This window comes from Passer domesticus, chromosome 14, assembly GCF_036417665.1.
Source record: "Passer domesticus isolate bPasDom1 chromosome 14, bPasDom1.hap1, whole genome shotgun sequence".
Taxonomy (NCBI): Eukaryota; Metazoa; Chordata; class Aves; order Passeriformes; family Passeridae; genus Passer; species Passer domesticus.
In genome coordinates, this window is record NC_087487.1 from 18666890 (window position 1) to 18686559 (window position 19670).

At 46.2% G+C, this 19670-nt stretch overlaps 3 protein-coding genes and 4 non-coding genes across 9 annotated transcripts; 1 reads left to right on the top strand and 6 right to left on the bottom strand.

The window, feature by feature from the left end:
- Positions 1-207: 207 nt before the first annotated feature.
- SNAPC5 (small nuclear RNA activating complex polypeptide 5) lies at positions 208-3655 on the bottom strand. The gene is made up of 3 exons (XM_064389360.1): positions 3508-3655; positions 2199-2288; positions 208-1721 (listed from the first exon to the last, which is right to left on the bottom strand). The coding sequence occupies exons 1-3, from the start codon at positions 3595-3597 to the stop codon at positions 1611-1613; spliced, it is 291 nt and encodes a 96-aa protein (XP_064245430.1). The 5' UTR covers positions 3598-3655; the 3' UTR covers positions 208-1610.
- A 108-nt stretch (positions 3656-3763) lies between these two features.
- On the bottom strand, positions 3764-9596 carry RPL4 (ribosomal protein L4). The gene is made up of 10 exons (XM_064389359.1): positions 9439-9596; positions 8003-8174; positions 6325-6431; positions 5858-5996; positions 5456-5580; positions 5104-5233; positions 4552-4708; positions 4346-4429; positions 4052-4172; positions 3764-3980 (listed from the first exon to the last, which is right to left on the bottom strand). The coding sequence occupies exons 1-10, from the start codon at positions 9439-9441 to the stop codon at positions 3834-3836; spliced, it is 1185 nt and encodes a 394-aa protein (XP_064245429.1). The 5' UTR covers positions 9442-9596; the 3' UTR covers positions 3764-3833.
- On the bottom strand, positions 4999-5069 carry LOC135281142 (small nucleolar RNA SNORD18). Its single transcript, XR_010347895.1, has one exon. It is a non-coding gene; the product is annotated as a small nucleolar RNA SNORD18 (small nucleolar RNA).
- On the bottom strand, positions 6061-6160 carry LOC135281144 (small nucleolar RNA SNORD16). Its single transcript, XR_010347896.1, has one exon. It is a non-coding gene; the product is annotated as a small nucleolar RNA SNORD16 (small nucleolar RNA).
- On the bottom strand, positions 6517-6587 carry LOC135281141 (small nucleolar RNA SNORD18). The gene has a single exon (XR_010347894.1). It is a non-coding gene; the product is annotated as a small nucleolar RNA SNORD18 (small nucleolar RNA).
- Positions 8249-8349, bottom strand: LOC135281145 (small nucleolar RNA SNORD16). The gene has a single exon (XR_010347897.1). It is a non-coding gene; the product is annotated as a small nucleolar RNA SNORD16 (small nucleolar RNA).
- A 149-nt stretch (positions 9597-9745) lies between the features above and the next one.
- ZWILCH (zwilch kinetochore protein) lies at positions 9746-18686 on the top strand. Of its 3 annotated transcripts, none has more exons than XM_064389355.1 (18): positions 9746-9862; positions 10523-10574; positions 11007-11102; positions 11195-11313; positions 11771-11967; positions 12443-12522; positions 12788-12943; positions 13148-13219; positions 13533-13626; positions 14002-14057; positions 14887-14989; positions 15563-15642; positions 15829-15985; positions 16557-16585; positions 16931-17067; positions 17337-17432; positions 17520-17638; positions 18289-18686. In XM_064389355.1, the coding sequence occupies exons 1-18, from the start codon at positions 9807-9809 to the stop codon at positions 18378-18380; spliced, it is 1791 nt and encodes a 596-aa protein (XP_064245425.1). In that variant the 5' UTR covers positions 9746-9806; the 3' UTR covers positions 18381-18686. The 3 variants fall into 3 exon arrangements, with proteins under 3 accessions (XP_064245425.1, XP_064245427.1, XP_064245426.1); XM_064389357.1 differs by lacking the exon at positions 9746-9862 and adding an exon at positions 10173-10216; XM_064389356.1 differs by lacking the exon at positions 9746-9862 and adding an exon at positions 10294-10444.
- The last annotated feature ends 984 nt before the right edge of the window (positions 18687-19670 follow it).

Below are 19670 nucleotides of genomic sequence, written 5' to 3' on the forward strand. Positions count from 1 at the left end.
GCAATCCCAGCCTTCCTGCAGCCTGGCCGGGCTGGAATGAGACCTGGAGTGACAGCTGGGAGGGTGTAAAGGAAACTCTTTCCTGAGCTTTACCTACACCCAGCAAACAGAGCCTTTGGCTGTTTGCTAAAAGAAGTGCACAGCAAGGTTTGGGAGGTTTAACTCCCACTCTGGGTTGTCCCCCAGACAGCAATAATTTGGGCACTCTTGTAAGGACAGCAGGAAAAGAACTTTATTGCAACATGCACTAGAACTGGCTGTTCAAATCCAAAAGCACTCATTCACAAAAGCAGCAGGAATTCTATCCATGAAAACTACTCTGGACCATGCTGGGCACAAATAACATTTTTCAACAGTCAGAATTGCCCTTTGGAGTTGCAATGTGCCAAGAAAGGCCAGGATGGCTCCTGAGCTCCTCCCAAACCAGCTCTTCACACACATCTCTGCAAGGGCTTATTTGTCCATAGCAGTTTTGGCTCAGACTTTTGTGGGTTTTTTACCTGTCAGGCTTGGGAAAGCTTTGTTAAACAATCTTCAGTCCTGTTCTGAATTCCTTCATTAAGGCATCCAGGATCCTCAAAACCCAAATAGTCTTTAGTACAGGATGAAGCCACATTTACATCCCAACAGTTTCCATTGGTACAAACCAAACAAGAGCCAAATTAACACTCATTAAACAGGGCAGGAATTCACTGGAGGCTGAATGTCAGTTCTGACCACCCCCAGGACACCAGACACTTTTCCAAATGCAAAAATGGTGGAGATTTCACATCACTTTCCATTTATAACTAAGTTCTTACACTCCTCATGCTGCTCCTTGAGAATCACAGGAAATCAGATAACCTGACCTTGATTTATGAGGTTACAATGAGAGAAAAATAAAATAACACCAATTTAAGAGTATCAGCTTAGTACAAGCACCACGGATCATTTCTTAGTCTAAAATTTGTGGACAAATAAAAGGCTCCTTGGCTTCAGAAGTAGAAAGTCCTTCTGTGAGACAGACGGACAGAACTGAAGAGCACCAGGGGGACAGAGAGACCTCCCTGCTGTGCTCAGAACTGGGCTGACACTGGGAGGACTCTGGGAGTAACTCCAGCTTTCCATGGAACTGAGAACACAGCAGCTGAAGGCTGGAGACAGCCTTGGACACATCTTTTCTCACCTGTATCCGAAATTGCCAGTTTAGGCAAATGAGGTTAGAATGAAATCACTGGGGCAGCACCAGCCTCCAGGACCTGGGTTTGTTCCTCACATCAGGAAGTGAGAAAAGACAAGTTATTGCTTTCAGTGCAAGTGTTAATTGGTCTGGATGATCAACTGCTTCTCCCTTCCACATACAAAGATGTTGTAAGAGCTACATTAGGTTTGAAATGTGGAATGGATTGTGCTACATATTTGTGCAGCAGATTTTCATTCTTTCATTCAACATCTGAGTCAAGATGTGCCCAGCCTGGGAAGTTCACGTGTTCAGTGTCACTGCCCTCCACTCTGATGTGTCACACAGCTCATACCCACACAGCACAAAATGGAAACCACTTGGTGAGTTTCAGATGAACGAAGAAGAAATTCCTGAGTCTGTATTGAGAACCATCTCTGATTTTTTTCTCTCAAGAATCAGATTCCTCCTCCTCTTCCTCATCCTCCTCTTTATCATCCTGAAGACTGAGGTGTAACTCAGTTTGATTGATGGCAGCCTCATTGTCCATCTGCCCAAGAGTCTGTCAGAGAAAAGGGCTGATTACCAAACCCAGCACAGACACCAAACACTTCTCAAATCACTGCTAGAGCTGTGCAGTCACTTAATTAAAGCTCTCAGAACTACAACTGAGAGCCCATCACAGCAACAAGGCCCTGATCTCTGTGGAACAGGCTGGCAGGCACTGAGTGAAATCTGCAGCACCTGTGCAGCACTGGTGCCACCCCAGGGTCACGAGCATTAAACGAAATATTTAACACATGGTGAACTGAAGCTACAGCACACAAGTGTTTCCTAATCCCCCTGGAAACACCGTGCTGCTTTTGGGGATGGGAAAAGGTGAAACCCTGGGAAGAAACCAGCAGCAAAGCTGACATTTCACAGCTGAGCTCGGCAGTGATGAGAAGCATCAATGAGGTGACACGAGGAGCTGCACAACCAGCCCAGCCCCTGCTGCCAGCCAGCCGCGGGGCCCCTCCGAGCCCAGGGACCCCCTTACCTGCTGGGTGTCCTCGGCCAGGGCTGGCAGGGCCACGGGCACGTTCTCCTCGCCGTCCCTGATCATGGACTGCAGCGCCAGCTCCTCCACCTGCAGGGACGGCACTGAGCACCGGCACCGCCTCCCGCGCTGCTCGCGGCTTTGTACCTCAAAGCTTCGGTAAACCTCCTGCCAGTCTGCTCTAAGCTCCTTTTTTATGGTGTGCATGAGTCTCTAACCCAAGCAGTCTTCAGTTCCCCTACCTCCAACTATCCCTTCTCCACCCACCGGCTAAGGCAAACCAGGCACTCACGTTTACCTCTTAGGGATGTATCCTGCTCATACTCACATTTATCTATTAATGTACCCTGCATACATTCACATTTATCTCTTAGAAATGTATCCTGCTCACTGACATTTAGCTCTTAATGTACCCTGCATACATTCACATTTACCTCTTAGGGATGTATCCTGCTCACACTCACATTTATCTATTAATGTACCCTACATACATTCACATTTACCTCTTAGAAATGTATCCTGCTCACTGACATTTAGCTCTTAATGTACCCTGCATACATTCACATTTACCTCTTAGAGCCTACATACTCACATTTATCTATTAATGTATCACACATACACTCACATTTACCTCATAGAGATGTATCCTGCTCACACTCACATTTATCTCTTAATGTACCCTGCATACATTCACATTTACCTCTTAAGAGATATAGCCTACATACTCACATTTATCTATTAATGTATCACACATACACTCACATTTACCTCTTAGAAATGTATCCTGCTCACACATTTATCTCTTAATGTACCCTGCATACATTCACATTTACCTCTTAGAGATATAGCCTACATACTCACATTTATCTATTAATGTATCCTACACACACTCACATTTACCTCTTAGAGAGGCATCCTTTGTACACTCACATTTACCACCTAATGCATCCCACATGCACTACACTCACATTCACCAATTAGAGACATATCCTACATACACTCGCACTTATATTTACCTCTTAATGTACGTATACACTCACGACTACAGGTAGTTATTACAGCTGTGCCCTACACACTCAGAATTACATTTACCGCTTTGAGATGTACCCTGCACACGGTTACATTTACCTCTTTGCGATGTACCCTGCACAGTTACATTTCCCCCTTTCCCAGACCACCCTGCTCCCTCTCCAGCACCGATCGGCGCAGGGCCCGGCCCGCGGCCGCGCAGCGCTGAGGGGCAGGCCCGGCCCCGCCGCTCCCTCTGCCGCCCCCGCGGCCGCCCCCCGTCCCCGGGCGTGCCCCGCACCCGCAGCCGGCGGAGCTGGTCGTGCAGCGCGGCCTTGACCCGCAGCAGCGTCTCCTCCTCCCGCCGCAGCTCCTGCAGCCGGCTCAGCATCGTCCCGGCCGCGCCGCCCCGCCCCGCCCCGTGACGTCACGCCGCCGCAGCGCCAGCGCCGCCGCGCGGCCCCGCCGGGCAGCGCAGCCCCGCGGGCTCCGCCATTCCCGCCCGCCCCGGAAGCCGCAGCTGGAGCGGCTGCTCGGACACGCACACCCCACACGCGTTCTCTGTTCCAACAGCCTTTATTAGGGACAGACCGCGGGCACAGCCCCCGCGGGGCAGCACGGCCGCGGCTACGCCTCGGCCTTGGCCTTCGCCGCGGGCTTGGCGGTCTTGGCTGTCTTGGCCTTCTTGGCAGCGGGCTCCGCCTTGGGTGCAGCCGGGGCCTTGGCTGCCAGCTTCTCCTGGGCCTTGGCTTTCTTCTCCTCCTTGAGTTTGTGCTGGAACAGAGAGAGAGATGTCAGTGAGGGCAGCAGCCGAGCCCCAGCCCCAGCCCCAGAGCCACACTCACGTTCTGCGCGTGCCGCAGGATGGTGTTGCGCCGCATGGTTTTGGCGTACGGGTTCAACTTGATCATGATTCTCAGGTTCTTCAGCGGGTTCTTCTTCAGGACCCTGCGCTGAATCTTCTTCCTGAAAAGCACAGCCATGTTGTATCATCAGTGTATTTCACAATGCCACTTCTGAATTCTCCCTGAAACCTGGACAACTGCAATTCCTTGTGTTTATACCCAGAAATTAAGAAATCCCAGCCTGAAAGCAACTTCAAACCTCCCTGCACAGCCTTTGTTCATTAAAACACTCACTTTGGAGCACGCAGGGCCTTCTGGATTTCCTGGCTTCTCATGATTCTTCCAATATCCGTATTGGTCATCTTGTGCATTGGCAGGCTGCGAAACCAAGGTTCAGAGCGTGAGCGGGTGATAAAACCACGGCTAATTCACCACAAGCAGGCACTCAGCAGCAAGTCCCAGAATCCCTTTTCCCGATGAAGAGGGAAGGCTGCACTCACTTGTAGTCGCTCTTGAGCGTGGCAGCCTTGCGCCAGGTGCCGTACAGATCGTCCAGCTTGCGGAAGGCGCTCTCGGTCCAGATGCAGAATCGCCCCACGTGGCCCCCGGGAGCGAGGCGCAGCAGGTTCAGCTTGTTCACGTTCAGCAGAGTGATTCCTGCAGGAGAGCAGGCAGAGCAACCCCTTCAGTTTGTAACTAAAATCGAGGAATGTGAGGCTCAGCAGTAGACAAGATGCAGAAAGAGACTGGGCTTTGATATCACATAGCTACACACACCTCTGTATGAACATCTAATGAATTTTAAATTAATCAGCCTTTTTCCAGTGGCAAACTAACCAGCCTCATTTTTAACACAGTTCAGGATTGGGAACAGCTGCAACATTTGTCACAAACACCCTAAACACCACCCTGACAGGCTCTTACAAAGAGCATATCAACCACTGCAGCGAGTCAGAACTTCCACTCAATCATGTGTTTCAGAAACACGGACCAATGAAGTGGAATCTCATCATTCCAGGCAGTGTCCCAACAGAGCGTGGCAGGTTCATCACCTGGGATGTTCCGGAAAGCTCTGATGATGCCGTTGTCCTCGTTGTAGATGATGCAGGGTCCCCTGCGCTGGATGCGGCGCCGGTTCCTCATCTTGCCCTTCCCGGCCCGCATGCGCTGGGAGGCATAAACCTGGGAAAAGCAGAAAATTAATATCCCAAAAGCCCAGAAACTGAATATCCCAAGAGCCCAATGCACTGCTCCAGTCAGAACTTCACCATCATCACTGCACATCTGCAACACGGACCGGTGAGATGTTCATCATTCTCCAGTCAAAATACAGAACTATTTGCAATTCCTACTCTAATAACTGCACTTGTGTTCTGCCCTGGAGATCACACCTTCCCAGCTCACCTTTTTGATGTCATTCCAAGCTTTAAGCTTCTTCAGGAGGAGAACAGCTTCCTTGGTTTTCTTGTAGCCCTCAACCTTGTCCTCAACAACCAGAGGAAGTTCTGGAATCTCCTCAATGCGGTGGCCTAGACAGGATTTCAAAAGACAGTCAGTGTTGCTCACTGACCCTGGCTGGACCATTCCTCAAGGTTATTGCTTTGTATATTCATAAATGATACATGATAGAAATAAATTCATTACAGAAATTAATGAAATGAAGTCAGGCACAGTAAGCAGAACAGTGAAGTTCCAGGGGTGTCTTAGAGGTCTCACACATCAAACTGCTCTGCAAGACTCCATTGAAGCCACCACAAAGTACCCAATTCTGGCTCAGACAAGCAATTCCAGAGGCAGAATTCTCACCTTTAGACATGACCAGAGCTGGCAGGGCAGAGGCAGCCAGGGCAGAGCAGATGGCATAACGCTTCTGCATGATGTTCACCCTGCGGTGCCAGCGCCGCCAGGTCTTGGTCGGGGCGAACATGCGGCCGCCGCGACACATCTGGGAGCTGCAGTTAAGAACAACTTTTTGGAGTTTTCTTATCCCAAAATGACTTTTTATTGCTTGCTCAGCTTTAATGGGTCGTCAACCACCTGTGCCAGGATTCTGACAGCAGGCAACTGTCCCTGGGCACAGGGTAAGGCGCAAATTACGACATCATGGCAAGACAGAACGGGTGATGTGGTTCCAGAGTGGGAATCTCATCAAAGCAAGTCTGAGCTGCAGCCATTACCTCAAGAAAAAGATTCCATCTCATATTTAGATAATTAAAAACGTTTCTGCTGGCTGAGTTCAGTGCCCCCAAAGCAGCACAGCCATGGAAGGATACGTTGCCAAAGGCACCCTGGCCAGAGCGGTGAGTGCCACCACCCCGGACGCGCGGGATTCGAGCAACAGCTCTGCCAGTACCCCATGATTCAGCACTGGTCTGGTGACCTGCAACAGAGAGAGACATCGTGAGGGTCATCCAGGTGACATCACTGCCATGCCCTGCATCCAGACGGATGGTGAACCCAGGGCACTGATCAGAACTTCCACACAATCATGTGTTTCAGAAACACGGACCAATGAAGTGGAATCTCATCATTTCAGCATAACAAATCTTAATCAAGAAAACTTAATCCTAGTCTATTAGTGTACCTGATTCTGATCTAAGATCTTTACAACACTTAGTTTAAGCTTGATCCTCAATCTGGAGGTCTGACTTGGCACTGCTATACCTAGCAAGTTAGGATGCTTGTGTGAAACTTAGAAATAATGTTAAAAAGGCAGGTTTATGTGAAACTTCGAAATAAGGTTAAAAAGGCATGTCCTCGCACAGACTTCTTGGGAAGCAGAAGTTATCTGCACAAACAACAGAAGCAAATCTAACAAATGTCCCTTTGAAGTTTTTCTTGGCAAATGCCTCAAGCGAGTCTCACGAGGTCAATGTGGAGCAGGGATTTCACCTGGAACACTTTCAGCTGTTTTATGTTTTTCCTGCAAAGAATGATTCTACTGAGGACTGTGGTACTTCCAGCAACACCCACTTCAAGCAAGACCACAGAGTACCCCAAAACAACACCCTGATGCCCCTCGGAATAATAAAACTGCTGCATTTCAAACCAGTTAAAACCATGCTGTTAACAACTGGCCTTGTCTTCTACACAAAACCCCGCAGAGAAGCAGTTCTCTTATCCCAACTCCAACTTTATTTCCATTTGAACCCCCCTGCAGTACAGCCCTGATGCCTTGTGAAGGCTGACCTAGACAAAGTTAAAGTAGGGATTTATTAAAAGGATTTATTAAAAGGATCCCATCAATGGATCCACCTTGGGCAGCTCAAGAACCCAGCCAGGGCTGCACCCAAGATGAACGGAAAATGGTCACAAAAATGGATGCCTGGTCACGGGGTCTCTCACTTTCCTAAGTGTTGGTTCATCTGCATTTGGAGTTAATTGCCCAATTACAGCTTTAGGTTATGAAGTCCCATCCTTCTTGTTTTCCTCTCTTCATCCCATGTTGTTTATGTTCTTGGCCTGAGATTTGGATTATCTGTCTTTGTTCTCCAGCTAGAGATGGAATTTTGTCTCCCTGCTCTGCGAAGCGAGCTCATCCCCTCACAGGAAGGGCTCAGACCCCAGCAGGGCTCACACCACCACGAGCCCCTCTCCCCTCACAGGGCACACACCACCACGAGCCCCTCTCCCCTCACAGGGGGCACACCACCACAAAGCCCTCTCCCCTCAGAGGGCAGACACCACCACGAGCCCCTCTCCCCTCACAGGGCACACACCACCACGAGCCCCTCTCCCCTCACAGGGGGCACACCACCACAAAGCCCTCTCCCCTCAGAGGGCAGACACCACCACGAGCCCCTCTCCCCTCACAGGGCACACACCACCACGAGCCCCTCTCCCCTCACACACCACCACGAGCCCCTCTCCCCTCACACACCACCACGAGCCCCTCTCCCCTCACAGTGCACACACCACCACGAGCCCCTCTCCCCGGGCAGCAGCCAGTACCTGCGAGCTCGCTGACGGCGTAGGGCTGCCGGTTGTTCTTGCGCAGGTTGGTGTGCACGAAGTTCACCACGTCGGGCCGGATGGGCGCCTTGAACACGGCGGGCAGCGTCACGTTCTTGCCCGACGCCTCGCCCTTCTCGGAGTACACGGAGATCAGCGGCCGAGCGCAAGCCTGCGAGGCACAAACCCCGTCAGTGCAAGCCACGTGGAATTCTGAGTATTCCAGTGTTTGAACTCCTCAGATATTGCTCAGAGTCGAGGGGTCGTCAGCTCGGCAGTGCCAGCACGGTGACAGCAGGCAACTGTCGCTGGGCACTGGATAAGACGCAAATTACGTCATCACAGCAATACTGTACTGCAGGTGTGCTGCACTGCTCACCTCAGAGCTGCACCTGAACTTCCACGGCATTTACACAGCTCAGCCTCTGGGCTCTGCAATGAACCCCTTTAATTTCCATCTACTACTAAAAAAACCCACCTGTGTTAACCAAACATTTATAACTTGAATTACAAAACGTAACCAGCTCACCAGTGTCAGAGGAAGCCTGGCCCCTCTGAACAACCTCTGGTGCTTTAAAATTTGTGCAGTGGAAAATCAAGCTGCTCTCAGCAGCAGCTGCCTGTCAAAGGGGTGACAGGATGCCCAAAAATAGCCAGAGGATGAACAGCACCCTTTAAAAGCAATGGTTTAGTGTTATATTGTATCGGTTGTTAATTAATCTGGTAGGAACAGTACAGGCAAAGCATTTTGCTTCCCCTTCCCATGTGCAGTTTATTTTAGAGGCATTAAAATACTCCAGAGCTCCAAACTAACCACATAATAGCAATGGAAGGGCCATCTCTGCATGTGACACTGGTCATCAGCAAGGCTCTGGCCCCTGATGTTAACCCAGAGACCCCAACAACAAACTTGACCAGGGTGAAGGCATCAGAGCACAAGCTGAGCTGTACTGGCAAAAAAAGTTGTTCATTTGTAACCTGATTCTAGACCGAGGCCTCTTAAAACCTGTTTTGCAAGAAAAATAGGTTAAAAAGACAGATATATACAAGCCGTTCTTCCCACTCCCGATGGGCGCAAACGCTCCCGTGGAGCGTTTAGACAAATCAGGAAACTACAAAGCGCTGCTAGATGGCGATGGGGACGCATCCCATCGCTTTCCGTGCCCATGGAAAGGAGAACTTTGGGCCGGCCACGCCGAGCTGCCGCCCGCGGCCTGCCCGGCCCAGCCCCGCTCGGTCGCTCCCGGGCTCCACGCGGCCGCCGAGCACTGACGGGCCCAAAATGGCGGCGGCGCGCCCCACGCCGCCAGCGCGGGCCCCGAGCTGCCCGTGGCTCGGCCCTGCCCGCTGGGCCCGGCTCCCCCGGGCCGGCCCCGCTGCCCAGCCCGCTCCCCCCCGGCCCTGCTCCCCCGGGCCGGGCCCGGCGCTCCCCTCACCATGGCGGCGGAGCTGCTCGTGCGGCCGCCCGCCTGCGCCGCGCCCCGACCGGAAAAGGAAGGACTCGTCACGCTGCCGTCACTACGTCTATGTCCCTCCGCCTTCTGACAGCCGCTTCTGCCGCGCCGGCCGGTCAACCCCCGACACCCGGTCCAAGTTCCGGACCGAGCTCCAGCCCGGGTCCCAGTCCCTATCCAAGTCTCTTCGGCTCTAATGCGTATATCCCGAACTCTCCGGGCACCTTTGTCCCGCTCAGTTCCCCGCCAAAGCAGGGGATTCTGTTCCGGCGGAGGGATCCAGCGTTCCGCGTCACTCTCCCCTCACAGACGTCGCGTAGCGCCGGCGGGCGGGAGCTTCGATTGCGGCGATGGCGGCGGAGCGGCGGCGCCGGGCGGGCGGCGGCCTGGGCGGGCTCCTGCTGCGGTGAGGGTCGGGGCCGTTCCCGGGGCCGTTCCCGGGGCCGTTCCCGGGGCCGTTCCCGGGGCCGTTCCCGGGGCCGTTCCCGGGGCTGTTCGGGCTTCTGCTCCGGTGGGGATCGAGACTGTTCCCGGGGCTGTTCGGGCTCCTGCTGCGGTGAGAGTCGGGGCCGTTCCCGGGGCCGTTCCCGGGGCTGTCCGGGCTTCTGCTCCGGTGGGGATCGAGACTGTTCCCGGGGCTGTTCGGGCTCCTGCTGCGGTGAGAGTCGGGGCCGTTCCCGGGGCCGTTCCCGGGGCTGTCCGGGCTTCTGCTCCGGTGGGGATCGAGACTGTTCCCGGGGCTGTTCGGGCTCCTGCTGCGGTGAGAGTCGGGGCCGTTCCCGGGGCCGTTCCCGGGGCCGTTCCCGGGGCCGTTCCCGGGGCCGTTCCCGGGGCCGTTCCCGGGGCCGTTCCCGGGGCCGTCCGGGCTCTTGCAGCGGTGCGGATTCGGGGTCACTGCCTGGGGATCTCCGCTGCTCTGCTGAGGGAGGTCTGGCCCCGCTTGTGGGGAGGCTGCTGAGGCTCAGGTTGTAGCCTTGGAGTGTTTAATGTACGTGGGTAATGCTGCTGTTTAACGAGTAATGCTGAGGGGAAAGGTCGTGTATCTCAACATTCTCTTTTCTTTCAGGATACTTGAAGAAGGAAAGGACAATATCCCCGAACATCCCTATGTCTATGAGGTAAAATCATAGAGTAGTTTGGGTTGGAAGAGAACTTGAAAATCGTCCCATTTCACCTTCGGCCATGGCAGGGACACTTTCCCCTATCCCAGCTGCTCCAAACCCTGTCCAGCCTGGCCTTGGACATTCCAGGGATCCAGGGGCAGCCCCAGCTGCTCTGGGCACCTGTGCCAGGGCCTGCCACCCTCCCAGGAAGGATTTATTCCAAATTTCTAATCTACACCTACTCTGTCAGTGTGAAGCTGTTCCACCTTGTCCTGTCCCTGCATCCTCTTAAATGGATCCTCTCTCCATCTTTCCTGTAGGCTCCCTCCAGGTGCTGCAGGAAGGCTGCAAGAAAAACTCTGGGATTATTTAATTTTGCAATTTTTGGTATAAAAAAATGCTGAAATACAGTGTATCAAAGAGTTTTGATTTTTTTTTTTTTTTCAGACTGATGTAGAGATCTCATTGGTCGATGGCGGTTGCAAAAGTCCTGTTGAAAAATTCTGGCATGGAAGCAGTGCAATGTATATTCTGCAGAAAGCTGTAAGTGTGCATGTAGATGTTAAATGCAATCCAGAGCTTTGAATTCCCATCAGATTTTTTTCACACGCCTTACATGCACATTTCTCTTCAAGATACACAACGAAGAAAGCGAGTCCATGGAGGAATCAAGGACAGATGATGCTGTTTATGCCTCTGAGGTTTTGCCAAAGGAGAGTCCTGGAGCCCTGGCTCTTTCTGTTGGAAGAGCAAAGTAAGTTTGAAAGCTTTCCCTCCCTTCTTGAGGGAGTTTTCTTTTGTAATTTTGTGTCTTTTTCTAATATTCAGAATCAGCATTTTCAATCTCCTAAAATAAAATTACTCATTAGTTTATGAGGAGTTGTGACTGTTTTCCATCCTGCCGGTATTGGAAAAAGCTTTTGTGAGCTGGGCTGTTGGGTTAATGGGATTCACTGGGTGTAGGTGAGCAAAAAAAGCTCACTAAGACTTCAGTGCTTTTTTTTTTTTGTAAAACTCCTGTTAAAAAAAAGCTGATTTACATCTTTGGTGTCATTAAAATACCAATGCATGGTACCAAAATGTGGTTTACCTAACTAATGTATTCTTTTAAGTAGCTTAAAGTGTAATATTCAGTTATAATTTTAGAGTCTTTATATTAATATATTGTGTTATTTGCTGGCACCTTACCTTCTCCCTGTTCCTGTTTTCAGGCAGCTGATTTCCTTGTACACGATGGTGCAAAACCCCAGCGTGCCCTCCCTGGGGCTGTGTGAGCTGGCTGTGCTTCCTCCCCTCTGGGCCAGGTGTGATGGTTGTGACCCCCAGCACACCTGCTGGGTTGGAGCTGAGCCTCTCGGGGCTGATCACAGAGTCACAGGGCTCAACATTTACATGGTTTCGTGTGATGGTAAGGTCATGGTGCACAGGAAATAAAATGGGGAAGGCTAAAAAATGTGGTGATGTCAGAAAGCTGTCTTTGTTCTTTGTGTGATACTGGCTTGGAGATGCTCTGTATTCCTGGTTTTAATGAGCAAGGAGGGATTAAAATAAGAGAAAACATCTTTTTAACCAGTGCTGTGGGGGGAAAATGGCTTTTTAATCTACTTGATGCACCTATAGCTGTGCTGGCCTGCCTCAACTCATTTTTAAACTTTTAAACTGCTGCCATTCAGCATCTTACACAACCTCTGACTATTCTAAACACTGGTACATGTTCATATCAGCTCTTATCACCAGTAGAGAAATGCAAGCAGAATTCCAGCTTTCTAAAGGACAGCACGAGCCATGCTTCACCAAATGGAGAATTTGGGAATGAATTTGAAGTGCCAGATTTGAATGGTGTTAAATAGGTTTTTTTGTTTCTCACTTTTTTCCTTTCCTAGGTCCTACAGCTGATAAAACCTGTTTTCCAAACCTGGAAGAGCTGAAAATGGAGCATAAAATAAGACATCATTCATCTAGTGTAGGTTTTTATGCTCTGTCATGGCTTCAACTGAAGTTTAAAAACTCTGTTTTGGGATTTATCATGCTGGTTTGGGGGAGCTTTTTTAGATCCTCTGTGAAAACCACTTTAGTATAATTCCATTTCAGGAATTGACTGATTTCAGTCATGTTTAAAATGCATTTGTCTGGTATTAACCCTTTCCTGCATGTATGTGAAATACTTTTAAAATTACTTTGCCTGTGGTAGTTTTGTTGTTTTTATTTTTGAACTCTGTTCATTTTAGGTGACAACGAAAGGATTTGCTCGGTATGAGCTGATTGCAGCTGCTGCAATGGAGGACACCATTGCAGAATCTGGAAGCAACATCTGTGTGGATATCACATGGAATGGAGTGGAAAAGATTCTGGAGACTCCCCCTGTGATCTCTGCTGCCACCCTGGTAAGTCAGGATGGAAAAAACAAAGGAAAAAACAAAGGAACCCAAACTCTTGGCACAATTCACATCATGAGTAGTGTAAAGGATAGAAGATAAAAGCAGTGTCTGCTGAATTGTAAGTTGTGCTGATATGCTTCTCACTGATGAAAATTTTAAGACACTTGATTTCTAAAGTGTGAAACTGAGATGAACTTGTGGAACTTTCAGAATATTGCCCTGGAGTTGGGGAACCCCAGAAGTCCTGTGTTCCCGCTGTACCGAGAGCTGCAGTTCCTCTTGGTGAGTGCAGGGGACAAATTCCAATCTCACATCTGCATGGGATGGGGATTTTATGTGCTAATCATTTGCTTTATTGAAAACTTCATCAGAAGTTTCAAAGAGAACTTAAAGCATTTATTTCAGCTGAAACTTTGAGTTCAATTTTAGAAATCTTGAATACAAAGAGGACAAGTCATCCAGGAAATTCTGAAAATTTGGAACTCCTGGTTAGCTGTGCAGAGATTTGTGATTCTTGGTGAAGTTGTCTGTGAAAGATGACCCATGCAGGACTCCCAGGAAGAGCTGATTTCTGTTGGGATTTTGCTGCTTTTAGGCTTTGGCTGAGTGTCTGAAGACGGGTGTGACTGAGTGGCCTGAGCCATCAGAGTCTGAATCAGCTCTTAAACTGGTCCAGGAGTTTCTGACTGGTAATTGCTGCTTGTTCCATGGGGAGGGAGGGGTGTGGCACTTCACAGGGTTAAAAGGGAATTCCACATACAGCTTTTAAAGAGTTAGAACTGGAAATGCCCATTTCTGTGTGTAACCACTGCACAGAGTAATTGAATAGGTTAATACATATTTGTCATTTTTCTTTGCCGTAATATCATAGATCAAAGTAATAATAAGAATAATAAACATTTTTTTAAAGTCTTTTCAGACTATATCCTTACCCCATAAAACCATTTTTAAATAACTCAATTATATTATTCGGTGTATTTGTTAGTTATAATGTACCTGGGGATTAATGATTGATTTGAAGACACTTTTCATAGTGGTGGAACTTATTTTTTTAACTCTACTAGATTTAAAGAAGAAGCTGGATGGAGATTATACAATTGAAGACAAGAATGAAACAGAGGTGTGTGCAATTTCCTAACAGCTGCTTTGTCATTTTGCTTCCATTTTAACTGCAGTTACTTCAGATTTTGACTAAATCTTGTCTATTGTTTATATGTGTAAATAGTGATGTAAAGGAATATGGATGTCTTGCTTTCTGTCTCTGCTGTGTAAAAATAATGGGAAAAGGTCTGAATTTTTTCCAGGAATTCTGACCTTTCTGCCATTACATTCTATCATTGATTTGCTTTTCTTGCTTAATGTAGTTATTTGATGTCAATTTAATAGTGTCAGTTGAATATGTGTCTTACTTATCTAGAGGTTTATGGTATTGTGAAGCAAAGGGCAAATTCAAATTACAAAAAAATGTGTTTGGTTATATTAAGATTTTTTTTTCCCTCTCAGCCTACAAGGAAAGATTTAGGTCTATTTTTATTAACAGAGGAGCAGCAATTTGTTGATAATCTAAGAATATATTGATTTCTGTGTCAGCAAAACTGTTCTGGAGCAGGATTACAGGGAAGTAGTTCTCTGCTCTGAGAACTTGTGTCTGGATTTTGGCCTCCCAGGCACTGCTGGGTACACAGACAGTACCTGGCTGAGATCTGAAGTCTCTCTGACAGTGGCTTTGTTTCCTGGTCCAAGGCTAGCAGTTATCCAGTGTGATTATTCTGTAAAGAATCAGACTCACTGTTAAATAAAATATACTGCCAAATTCCTGTGTGGTAGTTTCCCTGGAAAAGGGGGGAAATCAGTGATGCAGCCAGTTTTGATCTCTGGAGAAATTCAGATGTGGAAAGTTTTTGACTCTAAGGCACCAATTTTCATTGAAGACCCATAAATTCTTCCAGAAAATCAAATGTGACACAGCTGCTGTGGACAGTTGCATAAAATCAATCTTTGGGGAGCGAGGAGACCTGGATTTTACTGAGCAATTATGGTGCAAAATGAAAAGTAAGTGTATTGTGACCTATCTGCTTTCCTTTCATTTATTTCTCTATCTGCTAGACAGTGTTGCTTTTTCAGGGAAATTCCTGTACATTTCTGAGTTTTAAGGACTCATCAGCTCTTCAGAAAAGAGCAATACCATTTTTTGAAAGATCCCATTTTAGGGATGTAGGGTGATGTATTTTCTTACAACCTTCCAGTGGCAGAACAGCACCTAGCAGGAGATAATTTCATTTTGTTTGACTCCAAAAGGCACTAAACCATTGATAGTTGCTCTAAAGCTAAAACCCATCTGCTCTGAAATTGAAAACTTCAAAATTCCTTTTTCTCTAGCTCTGAAGGACAATTTTCAGTGTATGTAGAATTCACAGGTCTCTGTTGATCATAGTGTTTTTAGAATAATCTTTTTTAGTCACCTTGTGACAAAAGTGCCAAAAAGTGTGCAGTCTGTAATTTCAGCTCTCATTCTTTAACTGAGGGGTTTTGTTCATGCAAGGGTGTGTTGACCTGTTGTTTTTGACTTAGCAGCCAGAGAAAGAGCTTGGATTGATAATTAAAGTATTGTGGTTTTCTTTCCAGGTGTCAGTTCTTATCAGGAGCTAATAGACTGTTTCACACTGGTCATAAAATCCCTGGAACGTGGTGAGATACAGCCTTGGGTATGTATTTGTGTTTCACAAAATGTTAAAATTTGGGATAGTTTAGAGTAAAATACAGTTCTTGTCCCTTCACTGCCCCTCATTTGTGTTGTTTTTAAATTGTGTGTTTCCCTGGTGTTGAACTTCTGAACACTGTTGATGGTGATGGTGTTTCATGCACATCACAAAAAACTTGTTTATTTTTAGATTCATCAGGGGAGTAGCAGTTTCCTGAGTCAGTTGATCCAACAGTCCTACCATGGAAAGATGGAGGAGGTTTCCCTCAGTGACATCACTCCCATTCAGATGCTCCTGGAGGTTGGCTTGGAGAAGATGAAGAAGGATTATGTCCATTTTTTCATAGGTGAGCCTCACACTGGCTAACAGCATTAGGAATTCAAGAGGAAAGGTGTTCCATGCAGAAAATAATGAACTTTTTGGGTAACCTCTATCTCTTGCTTCCCATCTACTGAAGTCCAGTTTCCAGCTTCCTTAATAATGGGACTTTTCAGCTTTTAAATTTCAAAATTTTAAAAACTTATTTGTTTCAAAAGAGCTTTGTGTTTTACCATTGTTGTTAGCCCTTGATTTTTTTTCTTTTTGCATCTGTCATCATATTCCCATTCTTTGTTTATTTGCTTTTTTATTTTCACTACTTTTGTAAACTTGTGTGTCCTGAGGAGGGTGGTCGTGTCCCAGTACATGGTGGGTTTCTTCTTTGTGCAGCCCTGGTGATAAATAAAATGATGCCTTGACCATACCACTTCAGAGGGGTTTTCTTGTTTGGAATGAATGATCATGTCAATAAATAACATCACACTCCTGCTGACTTTGTCCTTTAGTAGAATTTCCTGTTTGATCACCTGATGTTGCTTATATTTCATCTGATACCATGTATTAAATTTATTTTTTTTTTCTTGCTGTTCCTTTTACAGGCCAGGAGCTTGCAACAGTAACCTACTTGGTGAGATGCTTTATTTTTATTTTATAAAGCTTAGCTGATGGTGGGATGCAAATCATATAAGCTGAGAAACTGAACTGCAGATCATGAGGCTGGAAATGTCAGAAATGCAGAAATGTCATTGTTTTATTTCCTCATTCCCAGATAATTCCCTTATAAATGATCTGGGTCACTGTCAAGGCAGTGAACCTTTGTCACACTTTGATGGGACTTGGTTCTGAGTCTGCTGGACCACTTCCAAAATCTTGGCTTCTCCAAAGAAGCAGGATGATTTTATTTGCTGAGGGTGTGTTGTGTGTCTGTAGCAATGGAGTGCTCAGGTAAGAGCAGGAGTCTTTGCTCTTCCAGGATTACTTCATTTCCACATCAGTGGAGCTCCAGGAACAAGTCCACCGTGTTCAAAAGCTTCACCATATGCTGGAAATAATGGTCAGCTGTACAGGCTTACTGCAGTTCAAACATGAGAACCTCTTCCCTTTGACACAGTAATTATTTAATTTCTACTTTTGCTCTTCAATCACAAATAGAGGTTGTTTGGCAGTTTTAAAGAAACACTTTAATGTTGGTCATAGTGAGACTGCAGAAGGAGCAGCTGGATCTTCCTGCCAAATTTTGTTTTGGGGTTAAAACTGAAAAACTAAAACTGAAAACTAAAGGAAATAATAAAATATGAGAGTATAGTTAATTTTGCACAAGTTTTTTGCTCTGTTGTACAAACATTTCTTTAAAGAAAGTAACTTGATATCTCTTGTAGGATTTGCATGAAATATTACAAGGAAAACCCTCTGAATGAGAAGCATGTGTTTCAGCTGCCCATCAGACCAGCTCTTGTGAAGAAATTCTATCAAGAGTAAGAGAAACTTCAGCATTTGCAGCATAAAATTCAGATGTGACTGGGTACCTGACTCAATTTGGATGTTTTTGATTGTTCTCTCAGTGATAACCCTGAAGTCTGGAAGGTGGAGATAAGCAGTGGGCGTGGACAGAAGGAGGTTAAAACAACGTGGCAAGTCAGCACCAATGCTCCTGTTGAACATGGGACATCAAACAATTCAGGTGGGGAATGGTGGTGGAGAAATGAAATAATCAAAGCACAAACTTCAAACAAATGCAATTTTTATCCTGAGTTCTGTGAGTTTGAGCTTTATATTAACTTTTTAGCAAAAGCTAAAATGCTATTTTGCCTTCTACTAAAAGAGTGAGGTGGTACTTACAAAATGAAGGATGCTCAGAAAGTGGTGACTTTTTGCCTCCTCACCTTGTCTGAGTTACGTTTTTAAAGTGACAGAATATTTCTAAATAGGAGATGATTGATACCCAGAACATCTTGCACCTTATTTCTAAAATGTTTGCCAATGAATCTGAGAAGAGTTTTGAAGAGAAATTTCCCTGTTGTTAATGCTGGTCTCAAGACAGGGAAGGTGCAAAGGGGAGAAGATCTGCCTTGCTGCAAGCAAATGCAGAACAAGTGGGAAAGCATCAGATGGGGAAGAATTAAGCAGAGAGACTGGTACAGAAATGATTTGCCTTTTTGGGATGAGGTTTGATGTGAGGGTTTGGTAAATCATTTCTGTCATTACTGATTTTTGTCTTGAAGTGCTTCAGTAAAGCTGCACTTTGAAAACAGTTCTGGAGGCTGCTCCATGAACTGATCTCTACCTTCAAACAAGAGTGGCTGATCCCAACTTCTCCCTTTGTCCTTGCAGGTTTCATGTCTGACTCCACAGTCAATGGAAGCACTGAAGGAAGGCTGTATTTTGTCACCATGACTCAGTGCAGTCAGGTGCAGTTCACTTAAGTTGATGTTACTGAGCAAACAGGACTGGAAAGGTACACACAGGGGGAAAATTCAGTGTTTTCTGTCCCAACAGAACACAGTTCATCTTCACTGATTTATTTGCTTTATTACACTTAAGTGGGACCTTCACAGCCACAATTCACCTGTAGGCAACTCATTTGTTAACAATGCAGTGTAATTATGACTGTACAGTATAAATATTTTGTAAATATGGTGGATATTTTTCATATATTTACAGGCATTCAACAAAGTTGTGCACTTTGGGGTTTCATATTTTATTTTTTGATCATTAAAAATTCAATCAGACATTGTTTAAAGTGTAAATTATCTTAACCAACAAACCAAGCAATGTTGTTATGTTCTCCTGGGATCAAGTGATGCTTCATCATCCTGAAGGGTTTGGCAAGCTCTTCATCCAGGCCCTTGGAATCTTCAGCCAGTTTGGGTTTCTTTGTCCCTGTATTTGTATTTTGGATTATTCTTGAAAATACTTCTCTCTCCTCTTCAAATTATTTTATTCCTTCAATGTGAAGTGAGTTATTTTAACAGTGTTGTCTTGTATGTTTTGCATAATTTTTTTTGAAAAACAAAATCAGTATAATTGGCTGGACATCATAATTTAAATATGTTGGCAGTTGCATGTGTTATGTTGATTAATCAGTGAGGTAACATTTGGTGGGCTAATTTAAACAATTCCATAATTTTGTACATACTGACTAAATAATCTGAGACAGAAACATTTTGTATTAAAAACTTAACTATGGGTAAGTAAGAATAAGGAAATCTCCCACTATTCATGTTTTTTGAGAATATAAATTATAGATTATTATTGTAAATTTCTATAACTTCTGGTTTCAAGCAAAGTTGTATTTCAAGTACAGCCAGCTGAATTGTGGAACCAAGTTTTCATAGTACTTGTTTCTACCTGCAGTAGAAGGGAATTTAAGGTGGAATATTAATTTTGGAAGTACTTGGATTACTGAAAATCCACATTTTCATGTATAACATATTATGAAGTTGTACAAGGTAAGTTTAAACTGCAGGGATGTGGTTTAAATCTGATTCAGAAGTTGTCACCTTGGATTACTCACTTCAAACAACTCTTCTCCACACCTAAACAGCAAGGTATATATTATCCTAGCTTTTAGACATTAATAAATTCATATTTAAGCAGTGCTCTTGGAATATTTAAGTCCTTTTATATTTTAAAATCATGTGTCTTCAAATAGCAGTTACATGGTAATCAAAATGCTGTTGATGAACAGACTAAAATCAGAATTTGCAAGCAGC